The 19047-nt window shown below is 45.3% G+C and overlaps 1 protein-coding gene across 1 annotated transcript in view; it reads left to right on the forward strand.

Annotated features, from left to right (window-relative positions):
* The window catches only part of Parva (parvin, alpha), a 146999-nt gene that overhangs the window by 89818 nt on the left and 38134 nt on the right, over positions 1-19047 (forward strand). The window contains exons 2-4 of the mRNA XM_005380302.2: positions 6969-7058; positions 7138-7208; positions 9802-9904. Of these exons, the coding sequence (XP_005380359.2) occupies positions 6969-7058; positions 7138-7208; positions 9802-9904 (264 nt within the window). The remainder of the gene's footprint in view (positions 1-6968; positions 7059-7137; positions 7209-9801; positions 9905-19047) is intronic.

The following is a 19047-nucleotide window of genomic DNA, read 5'->3' on the forward strand; positions in this document are numbered from 1 at the left end:
GTTCCTCTTCCTCTTCTTCACTTTCTAGTTCCTGGCTTATCTTGTATATCTCCAGTCTTAGAATTAACCGTTTTTCCAAGGAACTATGGTTCCAAGACCTGGGCCCTAGGTTTGTTCATTGCTATTGGGAAGTCTTTTTGTTAGGTGGAGGGGCTATCTAGAATCGAACTCTGAATCTCACACTTACCAGGTAGGTGCTGCACCACTGAGCTAAATCCCCAGACCCTGGGGAGTCATTTTTTTTTAGGACCTTTCAGCTAACACAGCAATAAAATAATAATAATAATAATAATAATAATAATAATAATAATATATGCATTAACCCATAAAAGTGCATATATCTCTTAGTTCTGTGTGTAGTTACCTGTATCTATATTGAACTAAACTTGAGTTCTTCCTGATGTCACCAAATTTGTTCTGTTACCACAGGCATTGTCCTAGCCTTCTTTCTTTATTTGTCTGTAATCTTTCACTCTTAATAGTGAGAAACCTGGCTCCTACCATCCACTGTCCATTTATTTACTAATTGTTCAATTCTAGTGTACATGTATAGCAGTATCAGAATTGCTAACCTATACCCCACGTGAAATAGCTTTATGCGTAGGTAGACTTTCTTTTGCCTTTGAGTTTCCAGGCTATCCTTAGAATCAGTTTGTCAAAATCCAAAATAAACAGCTTGCTGTGATTTTGACTGAGATTGCATCAAATCTATACATGAAGTTGAGACTAACTGACATCTTAACAATAGTAAGTTTTCCAATCTATGAACACTGAATATCTCTCCATTTATCTAGATCTTCCTTGATTTCTTTCATCAGGGTTTTGTAATCGTCTGTATATCAATCCTGAATATGTTTTCTTAGATTTAAACCTAAGTATTGTAAATGGTACTGTGCTTTTAATTTCAAATTCCAATCATTCATGGCTAATATATGGGAAGGCATTGACTTCTGTAGGTTAACCTCATATCCTGCAACTTTGTTATAATTGCTCATTATTTCTAGGTATTTGGGCATTTCTAGGCATTCTGTTATATGACCAATTAAATTCAAGACCCAAGCACCTGACCCCACCTCTTATCTGCCTGTCCATTCTTTCCTCCTCACCCCTGTGCCCTCTACATCCCCTGCACTCGACATAAACACCACACTCAACACCAGCTCTGCTGTCCACTCCTTGCTGCTTTTGCACAGATGTGCTTTGTGTTTATGGGCCTGCCTCTCCCACCACCTGTGAGCAAACTGAGGCAGGCTCATATCTGGTCTCTAAACATGCATCCCTGGCTAGCATAGAGTCCGCTTCAGAGGAGCACCTAGTAATATTTCTTGGTTGAATGACTGAAATTACTGGGCTCCATAAATTGACTTTTTTTCTTTACTTTTAGAAACATTTGTTCATTTTTTTCTCCATACTTGTTTATACCCTGGTGTTCTTTGAGGAGGGGAAATTACCTCTAATTGCAGACCTACTCTATTTGCCCATCAAATGTATCATCCTGATGTCCCCGTGTATCATTTATGGAGATCCAAGCTTCAAGTCCCAGAAAACACCTACTCTCCCATCTTAAACAGTAGGGAATTTATTTCCTCTCCTATGATGAGACACACAGAGCTGGAGTAGCTCAATGCCATCAACAAGAACTCTCTTCCTTCTTTCTTCTGTGCCCATCTCAGCATATTAGCTTCTTCTTCCAACTAAGTCACCTCATGGCTACAGAATGGCTGCGGCAAATCAATGCATAACATCTTCATACAATAATGATTAGAAGGAGAAAGATCCTTCTCTTCCTTGTGTCTCTCTTTAAAATGGAGGAAAACTATTCATAAATACTCCTACCATTTTTCTATCACCACTCACAGACTAGTATTGTATCACATGACCGTGCTGTGTATCATAAGACAGTGACTGGGCCAATGACTTCTATAAGAATTGAGATGACTATTAGTTCAACCAATCAGAACCTCACCTTGTAACAGAGGAGGAAAGGGTATGTACTGAAATAATATAAGGGTTTTTTTTTAATGGAGAGAAAGAGTAGATATTGGAAAGGAAATCACCAGTCTCAGCTAAGCTTTTGTGTTAGAATTGTTTTATACCAAATTCAGGGAGGTTAAATCACAAAAGGTCCTATAAAAATAGGATTCAGATCCAGGTCTTTTGCACTGCGAAGCCTGTGTGTGTACTTTCTGCTGTACAGCTGGTCCCAGCATCAGAAAATAAAAGCTGGTGCTGACTTCAGGAGCGAGGCAGTCTCCCTCCTGCCCCAGCCGGGCCTTCTGTCAGGCATCTGAGCTGTTTATTAAGTTATGATTAATGGCGCTGCGAGGCACCGAGGGCCGCACGCTCAGATCCAGTTTTGGATTGTTAGAGGAGGTTCAGGGATAAACAGCAGATTCAGATTCTGTGCTGAGGAAATTCAGCCGCAGCCCTTTTGTCTTTCTGAGCACTGGGATCAGTGAGGGCTTCTGCTGGGCCGTGCTCTGGCTTAATAGAAACGAATCCTCCAAACCAGGCAGACTGTTTTGGGAAAGTGGCTCTAATGGAGCCCCATGGGGCGGGGCCAGGCCTGAATGGGGCAGTTTGCATATTCAGTTTTACAAACAGTTGGCTGGGAGTCAGCGGCTAATGGAATGGGAATGATGTTCCTGTACCAAGTCATTTCCTGAAAAAACATTTCCAATTGCAAACATATCTCAGCCTTTCTTCTTGGGTTTGTTATGTCTCTGTGAGTGAATTAAAGAGGCAAGGCGGAGGGAGGGTTTCTGACTACAGCTTTTTTCATCTGAAAACCTTTTTAACAAGGATCTCCATGTAAAAGGAGATTCCGTTCAGATCCACCTTTAGGAATCCTGGCTGTGAAGATTGCTTTTCTAGCCACACTCAAGAGATGTTTAAATACTTTTTTTTATATTTGCAAATTGGTTCTGGCTGTCCAACAATCTTGGGACAGATGCGGCTTTTCTTCTCTTACAAAATGTAAGCTGGAAGTGCTGCCCCAGATACCTGCATATGCGAGGGTTGGTCTAAAAAGTAAATGCATTTTTCCCCTGGGGACAAGCTAAAATCCTTCCATCCTGTAAACCATTTTGGCAATTTCTGCCTCCACGCATAACCCATGCAGATGAAGAGTGGTCTTAACATTCTGATTATTTATTTAGCAAATATTTCTCGGGTGCACACTATGCTCGAGGTATTATTTTCAGCAATAATAGCAGGTTATAATAACAGCAACATAAATTTACACAGCTCTGACCAGGCACCAGGCACATTTCTGAATGCATAGGTTAACTCGTTAATCTTCCTAGGAACCCTAGGAGGTTGGCCATATTATTATCACTCCCATTTATGTAGGTGAGGGAACTAAGACACAAGAGGCTTGTAAACTTGCCCAGGGTCACATGGCTAATATGTGGCAGGCCCTGGATTTGAATCTACGCCATCTGGCTCCTAACCACTGTACATCTGGCCTCTTTGGGATCTAATAATGAATAGAAGATAAAAAGTACCAGTTCTCCCAGAACTTGGGAGGCTGAGGCAGGGGGATTATCACAAGTTCAAGGCCAACCTGGCCTACACAGTGACTTCAAGACCAGCCTACATTATATAGCAAGACCCTGTCTCAAAAGACAAAAAAAAAAAAAAAAGTACCAGCCCTTACTCAGCTTATCTTCTGGGAGTTGGGGTGGAAATAGATAACAGATATAGCAATAATAATTATTTCAAATTGTGATGAGTCTTACCAAGAAAATAAAACATGAACGGCAAACAGAAGGCTAATCAGAGGGTCTTGTAAGTCACTGTACAGAGTTAGGGTTTATTCTGAGTGTGATGAATAGCCACAGAAAAGTTGAAAGCAGGAGAATGTGTAATTCTATTTACATCTTACTTTCACTATGCCAAGTAGGTGGGGAAATGCAAGAAAAAGTAGTAGGCCCCAGAGACGGAGGTTCTGGTGATCCAGGTGAAACAGAACGTGGATTTGAACCAAGATGTGGTCAGGAGATGGCAGGCGTGGTGAGGGCCTGGTTTAGAGGTAGAACCTAGAAAACTTGCCAATATATTACGTGCTAAAGGTCAGGAAAAAGGAGAACTTCATGATGCCTTGGATTTTTGGCTTGAACCATTGTTCAAACAGTGGTCCCATCTAGAAGGACAGGGGTGGGAAAGAACAAGTCTGTTTTTGTGCTGTACAGTGGTATGAGGGTGTTGGAAATTACAAGTTCTGCTTTGAGACCTCTGTTAATAGCCTTACCAGAAGGCACTGAGCGAGCAGTTAAAGTTCATAAGCCTGCAACCCAGGGTCAGGTCTGGGCTGGAGTTTTCCATGTGGACATCCTCAGCATTTAGATAAATGGGCTTCCACACCATGCAGGTGAACTTCCTGTGACGTGGGAAAAGCTCCATGCCTGTCCTATCCAGGACAGAAGGCATCAACACACTCAGGCCACTGGGCACTTAAACTAAGGAACTGAGCATCTATTTCACTGTAACATCAGTGGCACAAGTGGCTAGTGGCTGCTATACAAGACAGCACAGACCTGCAGGGAGAGCATAGCTAGAAGAGAGAAAGTCCGGAGTAGCCACAAGCTTCTTCCCAAGCTAGGAGCTCAGCCTTGCATTCATATTTAAGACAACTTCACTTCTGCTGCTCATTGTGTGCACAATTGTGTGTCCTGGGCATGATGGGGCCTGTAATCCCAGCAACTCAGGAGGCTGAGGCAGAAGGAACACAAGTTTAAGTCCAGCCTGGACAACTTAGTGGGACCCTATTTCCAAAACAACAACAAAAAAAGGTTATATCTCTTTATGAGAAATAGCCTGGAAAAAGAGCAATCTACTAGACTTAGAGGACATTAGAAGAGATTATAGGAGTATAGGGACACAGGTGTACTTAGCTAGAAAATAAATGCAATCTCTTCCTTCCAAAATCATTAAAGCTTTGAAGTTGTCAACTATTACCTTTCTATTGTATTTTGTGGACAAGAATTTTACAGAATGCTGGATGTCTGTGAATCTGGAGATTCGAGAGTCCCTGGGTGATGTGCCACATGCTTGTCCAGTGCCTGCTAAGGGAGTGAACACCAGTGCCTGCTTTCCCCTCTCCGTGAAGCAGGCTCATTCCCTATCCAGCTGCAGCTATCAGTGAGTCTGTTGATTTGAAAGAACTCTTTGTAACTGGCTGCCTGTGCTTAAGAGTCCTTGCAAACCTATGCTGGCAATCAGGGAGGCCTGAGTCAATAAAAAGAAAAAAATTAAATGGAAAGATGGCCCACTGCTTTTATTAAGGTTGGTGGCAGCTCCCATATTAGCTCCTTGAGAACCTCTTGGTGACCAACGCCTTCAGCAAAAATGGTCTTTCTGTGCTTAATTGGAGAAAGTAAGAGGCTGTGAGCTGGCTCTCAGGCGGGGTAATCCGAGGTCAGCACTCAGCTGGTGCCCATCGCACAGTAGGGTGGGTGGTGGGGATTTTTTACCAGGGCTCTTTGCGGGGGACAGGGGGTGCTTGTGGAAGAGCAGGTTGCCCGGGCTTGTGTGGTCATTGACCCTTTTCAATGTTGCTTGAGGAAAATGGAATTGTAAATTTCTAGGACTTGAAAAGTGGTTGCTGGTCATCGGGGAGAGCTATTCATTTTCACAGAGGAAACAGACTTGGAGAGGTGAGATCGCCTGGCCCTAGGCCCCACAACCATGAGAGCTCACCAGCCTGGGCCAGAGCCAGAGCGAGGATCCGGACAGGGAGGTCCTGATGTGGTGCCTGTGTGGGGGCCAGAGGGGTGCCAGGGGAGCCAGACCAGAACAGCAGTCTGGAGGGGTGAACAAGAGGAGGGCTGAACTGAGGTGGCAAGGCTCATACTAAACCCAGCCTGGACGGAAGCATGGGGAGAAGGCGGAGGCGTCAGAGAGAAAGCGATGCTCGGGCCGGGGATATAGCTCAGTGGCATAAGTACCTGCCTGGCAAGCGCAAGGTCCTGAGTTCGATTCCTGGTACAAAAAAAAAAAAAAAAACATTAAAAAAATTCAAGATTTAAACTTGAAAGAGTTAATTTAAACTCGGAGGTATGATAGACACTGTGAAATGATAGGAAACCACTGAAGAGTAAAGGGCTTCTGGGATGTGGGAAAAGAGAAGGGAAAGAAGGAGAAATTTTGTATGTATGTATATACAGGATAGTTAACATGGTTGTTCTTCTGTCTTCTATTTCTATGCTGAAAGAAACTGTCAATGAGTCTTTGGTTGACCAGTATTGCATGTCTATATCTGTTTTCATGAGAAGCCACTTTGAAGGTATCAATATGTAATACAACCACCATTGTTAATTCCCTACCACTTTGTTTGTAACTCTGTATTGTCTGTATTGTGCTTGTGATATGTTGTAAAATGTTGTATGTCTGTTAATGTTTCCCTCCTTTTATCTTTAAAATTAAAAAAAAAGCGATGCTCACCCCACTGCCATTCTTCCTGAGATCTTTTCTGGGGGGAGGTGGATTTCTGTACTGGTGAGGCCTCCCTTTACCTTTTTTTTTTCTGTACTGGGGATCATTGTACCCATGCAGAAAATCTGCAGTGCAGATTTTTATTTTGAAATGGGGCCTTACCAGGTCACTAAATGGCCCAGGCTGGGCTTGAACTTGAGACCCTTCTGCCACAGTCTCCCAGAGTGCTAGGGTTATAGGCCTGTGCCACCAGGCCCAATGAGACCTTCTCACTTCCATTCCCTGGAAATCCAGGGAAATGACAGGCAGAAGAGGTAAGACGAAGAGAGTAATTAGGTCGTTTTAGCAAGGAGGAGCCACAAATCAATCACCAGCTGGGTAACGGCTGTGATCTAACCTTGATGGGGCTTTTCCTCAATATCGGTATCAAACACGTGTGTTTTCACAACGTACTGTACTGCTTTCCTCAAGCACAGACCCAAGCTCCCTGTGGTCAGTCGGCTCGAAGTGACCAGTTCTTCCTTGTCTTTCAGTCTCAGAGCTTCAGGAGGAGGGCATGAATGCCATCAACCTGCCCCTCAGCCCCATCCCCTTCGAGCTGGACCCGGAGGACACCATGCTGGGTAACTGCCTCCTGCGCCTTCGCACGAGCTTAACACTTCCCTGCAAAACCACGCCACTCACTGCTTTTTCTTTTTAAAGAGGAGAATGAAGTGCGGACCATGGTGGATCCAAACTCACGCAGTGACCCCAAACTCCAAGAACTGATGAAGGTGAGAGGCTGGGAGAGGCTTTCTGGTCAACCCCATTCAGCAAGTATCTATGGAGCAACTGTTTTGTGCAGTCACAGCAGTCCTGCCCTCAGGCAGCTCGTGGTCAGTAGATGGCCATCTGACCTGACCAGTGCCCCTTGGATAGTGTTGGTCATAAGCACTGGAGAAGTCAGGACCAAGGAGCTCACACTGGCCAGGACCTGAGCATTCACAACATACTGTACTGCTTTCCTCAAGGACCCTCAAAAGTGCCCTGTGAGGTAGTGTCATCCCCATTTTCTGGATGAGGAAATTCTGCCTCAGGCTTCTAAGAGGAGGTAGATAAGTATCCCTTCTATTTCCAGCCTACATCTGTGCCTTACTCTAGAGCCGAAGGAGGTAGCAGAAAGAAGGTGGCCAGGGTTGGAAGCCCTGCAGCCCTATATGCTGGGCCCTAATCTGAGCCCATGGGTGGTCTGGCTTGTGCATGTTCGACATCTGGCCCTTTCCTGGTGTTACCAGTGCTGCACTCACACATGGCTGCTCTGGTCTGCTAGGACTCTGAGCCTCACCTCGCTGTACAGGCAGAAGCGGGACAGCTGTGGGTTGAGGCTCTGCCTGGCACTGTGCTCCTCAGGGAGTTGGGCTACGGTGAGCAGGAGCCCTGCACAGGGTCCACCCTTGGGCTGCCCCGTGCTGCTGCCTGCCTGGGAGACCTCCAATGGGAGACCTGGTCAACGTGGTCTCTGACCGGCTCAGCCTCAGCACTGGTCTCCCCTACCAGACCTGCCCCTGGGCTCAGTTTCACAGAGAAGGGTTTGGAGACACGCACTACTGCAGGTACACCTGAGCCCTCGGGCATCGTCCAAGGCCGTAGTGTCACCCTGCAGGTGACTGCCTCGCTGTCAGGGAGAGCTTTGATGTTTTCCACATCTTCGCTGCTTTGTCCATCTTTAAATACTATCTTTGGGGTCCACTCGTACTCTGTTTTTAAGAATCTCCTCCAATGAGATGAGTGCCCCTCTGCTTCCCCTTAGTACCATGGACTCCCCAGTCCTGAGATGGGGACTTCATTTCACTCCCCCCACAAGCCTCTCCAGGACAGGCCAGACTGGGTATTACTGTGCTGGATACAGGCTGTTCCTGGTACACAGTACGTACTCGTAATTACCACCACTCTGTCTCGAGACAGGGCTCCTCCATCAGCTCTTAGGGAGAGAGAACTGTTCTGCCTCGGGGTTGTGCTAAGAACCACGCAACTGTGTAGTGATCAGAACTCATCCCTTTATGCATAAAACTGGTTCATTTGGGCTATAGTTTAGAGCTGAAGTGACCCCTCCCCAAAACCTCATGCACTCAGAGGCGAGACCGTTGGAAGGTGAGTGGATCATGAGGTGCTGTGGCTGACTTACTGTTGGGAGGCGGGGTCAGGTTGGCAGAGGCAGGTCACTGAGGGCATGGCTTGGAAGAGAATGTCCCTTCATGGCTCCTCCCTTTGCTGTCTGCTTCCCGGCTTCCATGAAGTAAGCAGTTTCTCCTCCCCGCAGCCCCTCTGCCCTCCCGTCCTGCCTTGAGGCTGGCCAGCCATGGACTGAAACGTGAGCCAGAGTAAACCTCTGCTCGTTTAATTTGTAGGTGTTGATATTGTGGCTCAGCAATAAGGAAAGTGACTAAGATGACTTGATTTTATATAAATACTATCTTAGTAAAGACAAAGGAAAATTAAAAAGCAAAGTAGTATGCAAGCTAAACACCGGAGCTGGTGATACATGCCTCCCGAGGGCGTTGTGTACGTTAATGAAATGGAGCATCACAGGCAGTGCCTCCACTCGGTGCCTGGCACATGCAGGCCTCGGCCAGTGACTGCTACTGAGGACCAGGAGACCAGGGACCCTCTGCTGTCTCTAGCTATGAGCTCTGTGACCTTGAGCAAGCCTGTTTCCTTCCATGCTGACCAGCCCTCCTGAGCATGGGGGATACCTCGTCAACTGTCCTCATGAGAGGACACTTCACATATGAATAAGACTGCTTTTAATCACCTATTACTTGGTAACTCTTTTCTACCACCTATGTGGGCGATGCTTTCATCCTGATTTGGAGATAGGGAAGCAGAGGCTCAGGAACATAGATCACAGGGCTACCCAGACCCAAGTTCATAGAGGACAAATAGGTGCACACACCATAGGTCACAGAGGAGTGGACACACACACACAGATGCCAGAGGAATACACACATATACACACATACACACACACACATACACACACACATCAATGAAGTGGCACCCAGAGCAGCGCGTGCGTAGAGGTGGGTTTTAACCCATTTGTGTAACTCGAGAGCCCGCCTACCTTGACAGTGTTGTTTACTGTTAGGGAAAAAGCAATGGGGCCAGAAGAGATCAGCAGAGGCACTGACGCTGCCAGCCCCTGAGGGCTGACACCCAGAAACACACAGGGCCTCCAGATTCACCCTGTGACCTGCCTGCCTATGGCACTGGGTCCCCTGGATCACTGCTGTCTTTAAAGGGCAGTGCATTTAGGTCCTAGTTGTCCAGGTTACGAAAGCTAGTCTATAAGAAAATACCTTGTGACTCTTCTGTTTTCTCTCTCCATAGGTGTTAATTGACTGGATTAACGACGTGCTGGTTGGAGAGAGAATCATTGTGAAAGACCTGGCTGAAGATTTATACGACGGCCAAGTCCTACAGAAGCTCTTTGGTAGGAGCGCGTCAAGCGTGGTGTGGATGGCCACTGGGTCCCAGCAAGGCGGGCGCTGCGCTCACCGGGACGGGGCTTGAGTGTGACAGTCACAGAGCAGTGAGGGCTTCGGGATCTGCTTTACATGAGGAGATGCAGAGTGAGTCTGATGACCAGATGGGCCTGCGCCCCCTAGGAGTCCAGGGTCATCTTCTGGGTAAATGAAGAGTCCACTGTATCGTCGGACAACAGGCCTCCCCTGTCTGGACAGTTGTGCTGTTGTGCCCTCTCTAGGTGTATTTACACGTGGGGTGTGTGTGTTTTTAGGCTCTGTCATTCATGGACGCGTGCGTGCCCTGTGACCCATGGCTATGTGTGCATATCCCTCTGTTGTCTGAGGACTGTGTGCCTGTATATGTCCTCCTGTGACCTGTAGATACCTGTGTATATGTCCTTCTATGATTCTTGTATGTATAAGAGTGTGTATTCCTCTGTGATTTATGGATACATATGCATGTATGTGTCGCTCCATGATTTATGGTCCTGTGTGTGGCTGTATGTGTGTCCCTCTGATTTATGGACCTGTGTGTATATGTTCCTGTGATCTGTGTGTATAGTGTGTGTGTGTGTGTCCCTCTGTGACCTATGGAAGTGTGTGGGCCTGTGTGTGTTTCTGTGTCCTCTGTGGAGTGTGCATGTCTATTCCTCAATGGTCTGTGGACCTGTGTGTGTCCTCTCTGGTCTGGGTGACAGTATGTGTGAGTATGTATCTCTGCCCCTGTGTCACCTCTGTGCAGGTGAATATGTACCCTTGTGTAGCACAACTGTTGATGTGAAAATGTAAGGCCAGAGAGGACAGAAAGGAGAATTCAGGAGTGACCTCTGTGTGGAAAGGATAAATCCATCTTGAACGAATGGGGGTTTCCTCACTGCCCCAGACCTCCCCGCAAGTCCTAGACTGCGGTCTAGCTGCCCACCAGCTGCCTTCCCCTGGATGCCTCTAGGCTGAGCTTATCTACTCTTCCAAAGGTGCTTCCTTCCTCTCCATGCCAATCTGTCCTCGTGGATTACAGGTCCAAAGGCCCATTTCTTCTTGCTTAAAAATCTCTCCTCAATCCATCCCTGTTGCCAGTTTCACTGTCTGGTTTGCCTTTGTCTCAACTGTTGAAAAACCTTCCAACTTTACTTCCCATCTCAGCTCGTCTGCTGTGTTGCCTCTGCAGCTGGCTGACAAATCTTCTAAATTCCAAGTCCAGTCTTGCCAGTCCTACCTGAGAACTGTTCAGTTCCCAGACCACATCCAGACCCTTCAGTGTAACATTCAGAGCATTTTACCCTTCCAACACCAGCAGTCTGCACCCTCACCTCCGCCATTCCCATGTATGTGGTTCTTGCCATGTGGCGATGTATGTAAAGCTCTCGGAACAGTGCCTGACACCTGGTAGATGCCAGTAAGTGTCCGGTACCACTGTTGTGGGTTTTACTATTATGTCCTCCGTTGCTACAGAATTTTATGCGCCATGCAGATTCATACGCTGATACTCTCGCCATGCTCTTCTTTCTGCCTCTACCACCCTTCCTCCTTTGTCTACTCAGGAAAATCCTTCTTGCTCATCCATCCAATCTTATGCGCCTCCCTTTGAACCCAGTACAGTCACATCCAGAAGAGACAGTCAAGTACCTTTCTATGTTTACCACCCCCATATACATAGCTGAGGAGTACACAGCCTATACATGTGCATATGTCATATATGCAGGTGTCTGTGTACACACACACACACACACATACACACATACACAGGTTGAGCATCTCTAATAGGAAAATCCAAAATGCTCCAAGTGCTGAAACAAGTGGAAAATTCCACACACCTGATCCTATGTGATGAGTTGCTCTCAAAACGTCGGGGCACCAAAAATATTTTTTAAAATTCCTTTTCAGGCTGTGTAAGTACCATGAATGTATGTGAACCATAAGTGAATTCTGTGTTTAGACTTGAATGCCATCGTTAAGTTATCCCATGTATGTGTATATGTATGTGCATGCATGTGAATATGCAGATATTCCCAAATCTGAAGAACATCTGAAATTTGAAACTCTTCTGGTCCCACACATTTTGGATGAGAGATACTTGACCTGCACAAATGCAGATCTGTACACACACACTTATAGTACATATATGTGCCTTGCTATCAGACTTTCCATGTTGCTTATAGCTGTTTATATAAATGCATGTGGGCTTCTCAAGGTCATGAACCCCATGTTATTTATTTATCTAGGCTTCTCCAGCAGTAAATCATGTATATTGAATGAGTGAATGAATGGCTAATATAAAATCTAGTAATTTCTAGGAAGCTAACCTGATTTGGTATTCAAACATCAATATTAATGAGTGTTAATATTTAAATGTTGTAAACTCCAGCTGAATACAGAATGGAGAGGAACAGGCTTTGGCACATGGAGGTGTGAGAAGCCGTGAGCCTCACTGAGCATGTCCCCCAGTGATACGGCTGTTAACCCCTCCAGCAAACTTCTAATCCGGATCTGAAACTGTCTTGACATGTTCCGTGCTAGGCTTTCAAAGCAAGAATAGCGCAAGGTCCCAGAGTAATGAAACACAGTCGTGGAGCCACCTAGTCTCCAGGAATGGTGACAAAACAGCCCAGCATCACTTCGGTGTGGCCCCCAACCTATGATCAGATTAAGATTATTTCAGACTACAGCCTTTGTGTCAAAAAGGCAATTCACTGCACAGCTCGTGCGTCTTCTGTGAACTTAAACTTGGACCTATACAGGTGTAAGGATGGACATACACCTCTGAAACCCATAAGCGGGATACCCAGAAAGAAAAAAAAATGGTTTGCAGTACATTAGGAGCTCCTGGGAGGGCCCAGCCTAGAGACAGAGTTTTGAGCAGCCTCTGTGACCTGGAGTTCCCCTGCAACTATTTTAGTGTCTCCCTTCTTCTGTAACCAAGCTTCTCCAAAGAGCATTTAGCATTCCCTATATCTGCCCGTCTTTCCGCTGGCTTCTGCCAAGATCATCAGTGCCAGTTCAGACTGGCATCACAGACTCTTCGGGAGGCACTGTCCCCTTTTCCAGCCAGGTAGTGTCCGGGCCTCATCCTGTCCTAGTTCTCATCCACCTCTCACACCCACTTCTCCGTCTTCTCCACATGCTCTTCCTCTTCCCATCATCGTTGGGTTTTCCCAGCTTCCATCTCAGCCCTCTTCTCTTTCCTTCATCCCTGCTTCCCCGGTGATGCCATCCACCAGGGGTGATGTCATCAGTTTCTGCCATCACCTCTGCGATAGCCACTCTCAGATCTCTACCTCAGCAAAGGTATTCTGTCAGAAAGCCCAGGGTGATTGTTTAACTGCCTTCCAGACATCCCCACCTGGATGCCCCGCAGCCACCTAGTAACCAACCTGCCCCAAACTGAGCTGCGTATCTTCCTCCTTCCCACCACATCCATTCTGCTTCCCATTTCATTGGCTGGGGTTACCACCACATGGTCACTCGCTCAAATGAGAAACTTAGGAGTCTTCCTGAATGGCTCCCTCTCCTTCATTCCTGCTACTGTTAGTCACAAGTTCTGACCTATATAAAGTGCATCAAATCCACCCCATTTGCCAATCAATTAGTACAGCGAGAACCCTTTTAAAAAGTGCCTGGAACCTTACGAACTAGATTTGGTTGTTACCATTATCCTCCAGCCCTGCTATGAGCCTCAAAGTTTAGAAGTTCTCATTCTTCTTAGCTTCTTTGGTTCCCAAATCCTTTTCTCTGTGTCATTCTGCTCCCTGCCTTGGTAACATTCTGAAGGTCTTCCAGACAGTGGTACTGGAATCAAGATGAAGGGATTACAGTCTGCATCACAGACTTCATTCAGATTTTACCAGCCCTTAATGCGATGTCTTTTTCTTTTGGCTCTAAAATCTAATCCAGGATCTAACGCATTCGTCATCAAATCTCCTTTGTTGCCTTCAATTCACAACAGCTCCGTAACCCTTCCATGTCTAGCATGAGTGCAGTACTTCTGAAGGGTGTTGGTCAGGTATTTTGTAGAACAGCCTTGTAGGACTTGTCTGATGCTCTCATGACTAGGGTAAGGCTATATACTTTGGGAGGAATCCCACACAAGTGAAATTCCCTTCTGTGTGCTTTGTATCTGAAACTACAGATTAAGGGTAGCCCATGCAGGAAATAGAAATCTCCAAACTGCATTCCTGCGGTATCCAAGTGTCTTGGTTACTTTTCTCTTGTTGCTGAGACAAAATACCCAACACCCAAAATTAAGGAAGGAAAGGTTTATTTAGCTCACAGTTCGCGGAGGTTTCAGTCCATACCCTGCTGGCTCCAAGGCAGTGTGACACATGGCAGAGGGCAACAGTTCATGGCAGCGGGAAACAGCAGCAAGAGCAAAAGGGAGGAGAGCAGGTGAGGAGAGCAAGCGTCTTTCCCTCCCTTACATTGTATGCAAGCTACCCGCCCTAGGTTGGTGTAGCACTCACACCCATAATTCCAACATTGGACCATGAGTCAGTCAAAAACTCTAGAAGCCCACCTAATGGTTGCATGAGGTTTTGAGGGGACATCCAGACACAAACCATAACACTGAGAAGGACAGAGCCTCGGGCTGGCACTGGGAACTGCCACTGTGCTGGGAACTGGCTGCAGGTGAATGCAGGGGGCCAGCACTCAGAAGGGGCATCAACACTATTCAGAGGGACCAGAGAGTACAGCAGCCTCTGCTGTGGTGACCACTTCTCCTGACACACTGTTTGTGGCTGTTGCCAGGGAGACACCAGGTGTTGGCCTGCTTCTTCATGACATGTATCCCATCATGTCATAGGGACAACACTAACCCTTTCTATACTTCAAGCAAGCACCCTCGAAAGCCCAAAATGAGGTGGAAGTGCCTCCTCCCCCATGCCAAAGATTCACTTTCATTCTTGTCCCTGGATTACCAGTTTCTAGGGTGACTGATGGAGAAAACAGCCTCGGTTCCTCTAGAGGCTACTGTTACCCATGGTGCCTGCAAGAAAGTCACAGAATCTTCCAAAGTTGGGACACATTTCCAAGTACCTCAGTTATGTGGCCCTGTCCATGGTGACCTGTTTTATTTGCAAACCTAAGACCTAGACAATAAATGTGATGGAGTAGATAACAGATATCCATTTCAGTGAAATGTCTACACAACACAATTAATCAGCTCATTTGAACATGAGCCACTGCCTATTCCTTATCAAGGTGTCCTGACTTGCAATGGCTGTGAGTTTGTTTGACTGAGCCTTATCTTTGCCCACGTGCACATACTGGGAACAGATGAGGCCTGTTGGGAGGAATGGGAGTGCTGAGGTTACAGTGTTCTTCCTTCTGAGTTTCACAGCAACATATGACTGAAATAGGGCATCCCCAGCCATGAGACCAAGAAGGAGCCATTAGTCATAATTCCATAGAGGGGGTTCTGTTTTGTAGTTGTGCGTGTGTGTGTGTGGTTCTCCTTTTCCCTGATGTACCTTAAAGAGTGAATGTTATACTGATGTTAACCCAACCAAGTAAGATTCACTAAGCAAAAGCCATTTCGTTGGCTCTCTGCTAACTGCTGAGGTTGGGGATATAAACTTAAATACGACATAGTGCTGCCTTCAGGCACCTCACAGCTTGCTAGCGCAAAGGGCTATGGGATATTGAGTAGGTGTTTAGGAAAGGCTTCATGGAAGAGGAGCATTTTGAATGGAGCCCTTCAGAAGGAGCAGAATTTCAATCAGATGAGGAAGCAGAAGCACATTCCAGCCAGCACTCCGGAAGAATTGCTAGGAAGCCCCCGTTACGTTTGCTGTGAGGGGAGGGAGAATGTTGTGGAAACAGAGAGCAGGTAGGCAGGCGCCCATCAGCATTGGTCAAGTGGGATACGGAACTAACAAAGAAGCCGAGACCCTGTGTCAAGATCTTGGTTTCTAAGATCATCTCACAGAACAGGAACAAGGGCATCTTCCAAAATGGCTCATTTTAGGGCTGGGGCTAGAAATATAGAAAGTGAACCATCCCACAGTACCAAAAGAAGTGCTAAAACAAAAAGAAAAAAGAAGAAGAAACCAAAAGCAAAAAATACAAATATAGATGGGTCTACATGGTGAAAATATCTAAGACCAACCCAAAAGAGTTACCAAGGGCTCAGGCTAGAATCAGCAGGAGGGAAGTGGAGGTAGCAATAATATCAGATTGTAGTCCAAAGTCTAAAGTAAATACCCTTCTGCCACACAGGATGAACTTGAGTCATTTGTAGGAAAACGGGTGCACTTTGAGAACATGATATTAAATTAAATAAATCAGACACACAAGCTTAAATAATGCATGTTTTCTTTTATATGAGAAACAAAAAATATAAATAAAGAGCAAAATAAAAGATAAATAATAGGAAGTAGGGAGAGCGATCTTTCTCAAATGGAAGGGGATGAAATAAGAGAGCAGACGTGTTATGCACATGCACCACCTCCCCACAAGGAATGTAGACATTAGGTACTGCGCATGTGGACTAATAAAAAATAAAAACTTTAAAAATAAAATAAACACCCTTAATTCCTTTCAGATATAAATAACTGAGTAAATAGGAGCAAAAAGACCACTTCCTCATAAAAGCATTCTAAATAGTTTCTGTAGCTACAGCCCCACTAAGGAGGTGGAGGCTGACTCTCTACTTGAGAAAGCCGAGTTTAGTGACTGGGTTCCAGGGAGCAGGTGGGGGAGGCCGTGATAGAAGTCTGTGTGGTCCTCCACCTCTGTGGTCCTCCTCCCTCAAGCCCCATCCATCCCATGAGAAAAACACAGGGAAAAGCCCACACTCCTCACAACTGGTATGGTCATGAAAACTAAAGAAAGACTGAAAAGCTGTCAGAGAACGGAGGAGCCTTAGGAGACAAGACTACATGGGACACCCTAGACATTTTCCGGCAACAGGAAAAGGATACACGGGGAAAACTAGTGAGATCTGAATCAGGCAACAGTGCTGACATCGTCGCTTGTGGCAAGTGTGCTGTGGAGGTGGAAGCTGTTAACAGTCAGAGAATCTGAGGTCAGGGGATGCTAGAACCATCTGTGCTATCTTTGTAATGTTTCTATAAATCTAAGAACCATTTCAAAATGAAAGTTTAGGTTGAATAAAGTTGAGTTGTGGCTCATCTTACAGAAGACCTTGAGCTAAGTGTTTGTAACTGCTGGTGGCTCATGGGCAAAATGATGTGGCCAGAAAGATAAGCTGGGATAGGAGAGGGCCGTGTTGAGGTTCTGGAGGAAACTCCAGTGAAGAGCATCCTTCCATGAGAGGAAGAATGGCATTGAACTACAGGAGCAGCAGGTGGATAAGCACATCCTGAAGAGGGCCGAGTGACACAGGGCTGAGCAGCTGGAGAAAACGAGGCTGTCTCCACATGGGCTGTGCCGAGTGGATGTGACTCTGTGAAAAGAAAAGGCGACCTCTTGAAGTGTGGCCACATTACCTTTGAGAGTTGCTTCCCGTGCTTAAAAATACTTGGGCTGAAGAAGCAGCTGTGCTAAATTGAGACAGGAATAAATAGAAGGGAGATCCGAGTTCCTGCCCTGGTTTCATCACTAGCACATTTCTCTGCAGCTCATATCCCTCTTCTATGAAACTACTCTTCTGTAAAACCCCTAAAACCTGTGGAGCTGCTCAGTTTAATAAACACTAGCTTCATGAAGCTGTTAACATTAAAATTTTTAAAATATAGTTCCTCCATGACACTGGCTACATTTCAAGTTCCAGTAGGTATGTGTGGCTAGTGGCTGCCATATTGGACAGTGAAGATGAAGACATGAATATTTCCATCATAACCAACAGTTCTGTTGGGCAGTAGCACACCAAAGTCTTCCTGCTATAATAATTCTAGGGTTGTTGAAAATGACACATAAACCAGAAGAATTTTCTTGCCTCTGAAAAACTCAAGACCCAGGTGAAATCTTATTATCCTTCCTTTATCAATAAATAGTAGAAAAGCTCTCTAAAGTGTCTAAGTTAAGAAAGCATGGTGAGAGCCATATGTATGCTCGTGTGTGTGTGTGTGTGTGTGTGTGTGTATGTAAGGGGCACATCTAATGCTTGTGTATTTCTGGAATATCTTTGATAATCATTTGCATGGGAAGGGACTGGGAAACTTGGGACTTCAATAGAGAGAAAGAGACCATTATTACAGCTTGATTTTTTTCCATGTTAGATATTATTAAACACAAGTGGTGAAGTACATTAAATTTCAGAGCGAAACTGAATCTATCAGTAGATGTCAAATAATACTTGATATTTTTCTAACAGCCACCCCAAGTAAAATGGGAAATAAAGGAAACTACCTAAATATCATAAAGACCATTAAACAAAATCTAATAGTGAACATATTAAACAGATAAATAGCAAAGACATGATATTAGGAACAAGCCATAAATAATGGTTGTTACCACTATTGTCTTTTACAGGTTCTAGTTAATGTAAGAAGCTATGAGAATAGATTTATATCTTCAAAATTGTGGATGCCTAGTTTCTTAGCTAAATCTTTTTGGTGCAGCACATTTAAAAAATCTGGATAAGCTTTTAAAAGCATGATTTTGTATGGCATAGATAAACTGCTATGAAAGAGAAGGAAATTCTTTTTTGTTGTTGGTTTTTTGTTTGTTTGTTTTCCAGTACCGGGAATTGAACTCAGGACCTCGCGCTTGCCAGGCAGGCGCTGTGCCGCTGAGCTAAATTCCCAGCCCCAAAAGAGAAAAAAATTCTTCTGATTCCAAAAATAGCAAGGGAGTGTAAATCCCATGGGATAAGAGCTAATTCCAAATGGTTTTTAGCCTGAGGCTTACTGGAGTACACCTCCAGGGTCAGGAAACATATAGCCTGAGTACAGTCTAATCAGGAAAGTGATTGGATCAGAGACCAATGAACAAAACTAGAGTCTTTGAAGCACAAATATTTCAGTAGGTAAAGTAGGAAACCTTGTTGCATAGAGGCAATAAACATAAACGTCTGTCCCAGCCTTGGATGTAAATGAAAGAAAAAAAGAAAAAGTCTGCCCTGATTATTCAATATCAAAAGTCTGTACTAACACAGATTTAGTGCTAGGATTCACACTACTTTAGTACACTTGAAAAGCCCTAAGATAAA

This window comes from Chinchilla lanigera, unplaced genomic scaffold (assembly GCF_000276665.1).
Source record: "Chinchilla lanigera isolate Chin_1 unplaced genomic scaffold, ChiLan1.0 scaffold00013, whole genome shotgun sequence".
Taxonomy (NCBI): domain Eukaryota; kingdom Metazoa; phylum Chordata; class Mammalia; order Rodentia; family Chinchillidae; genus Chinchilla; species Chinchilla lanigera.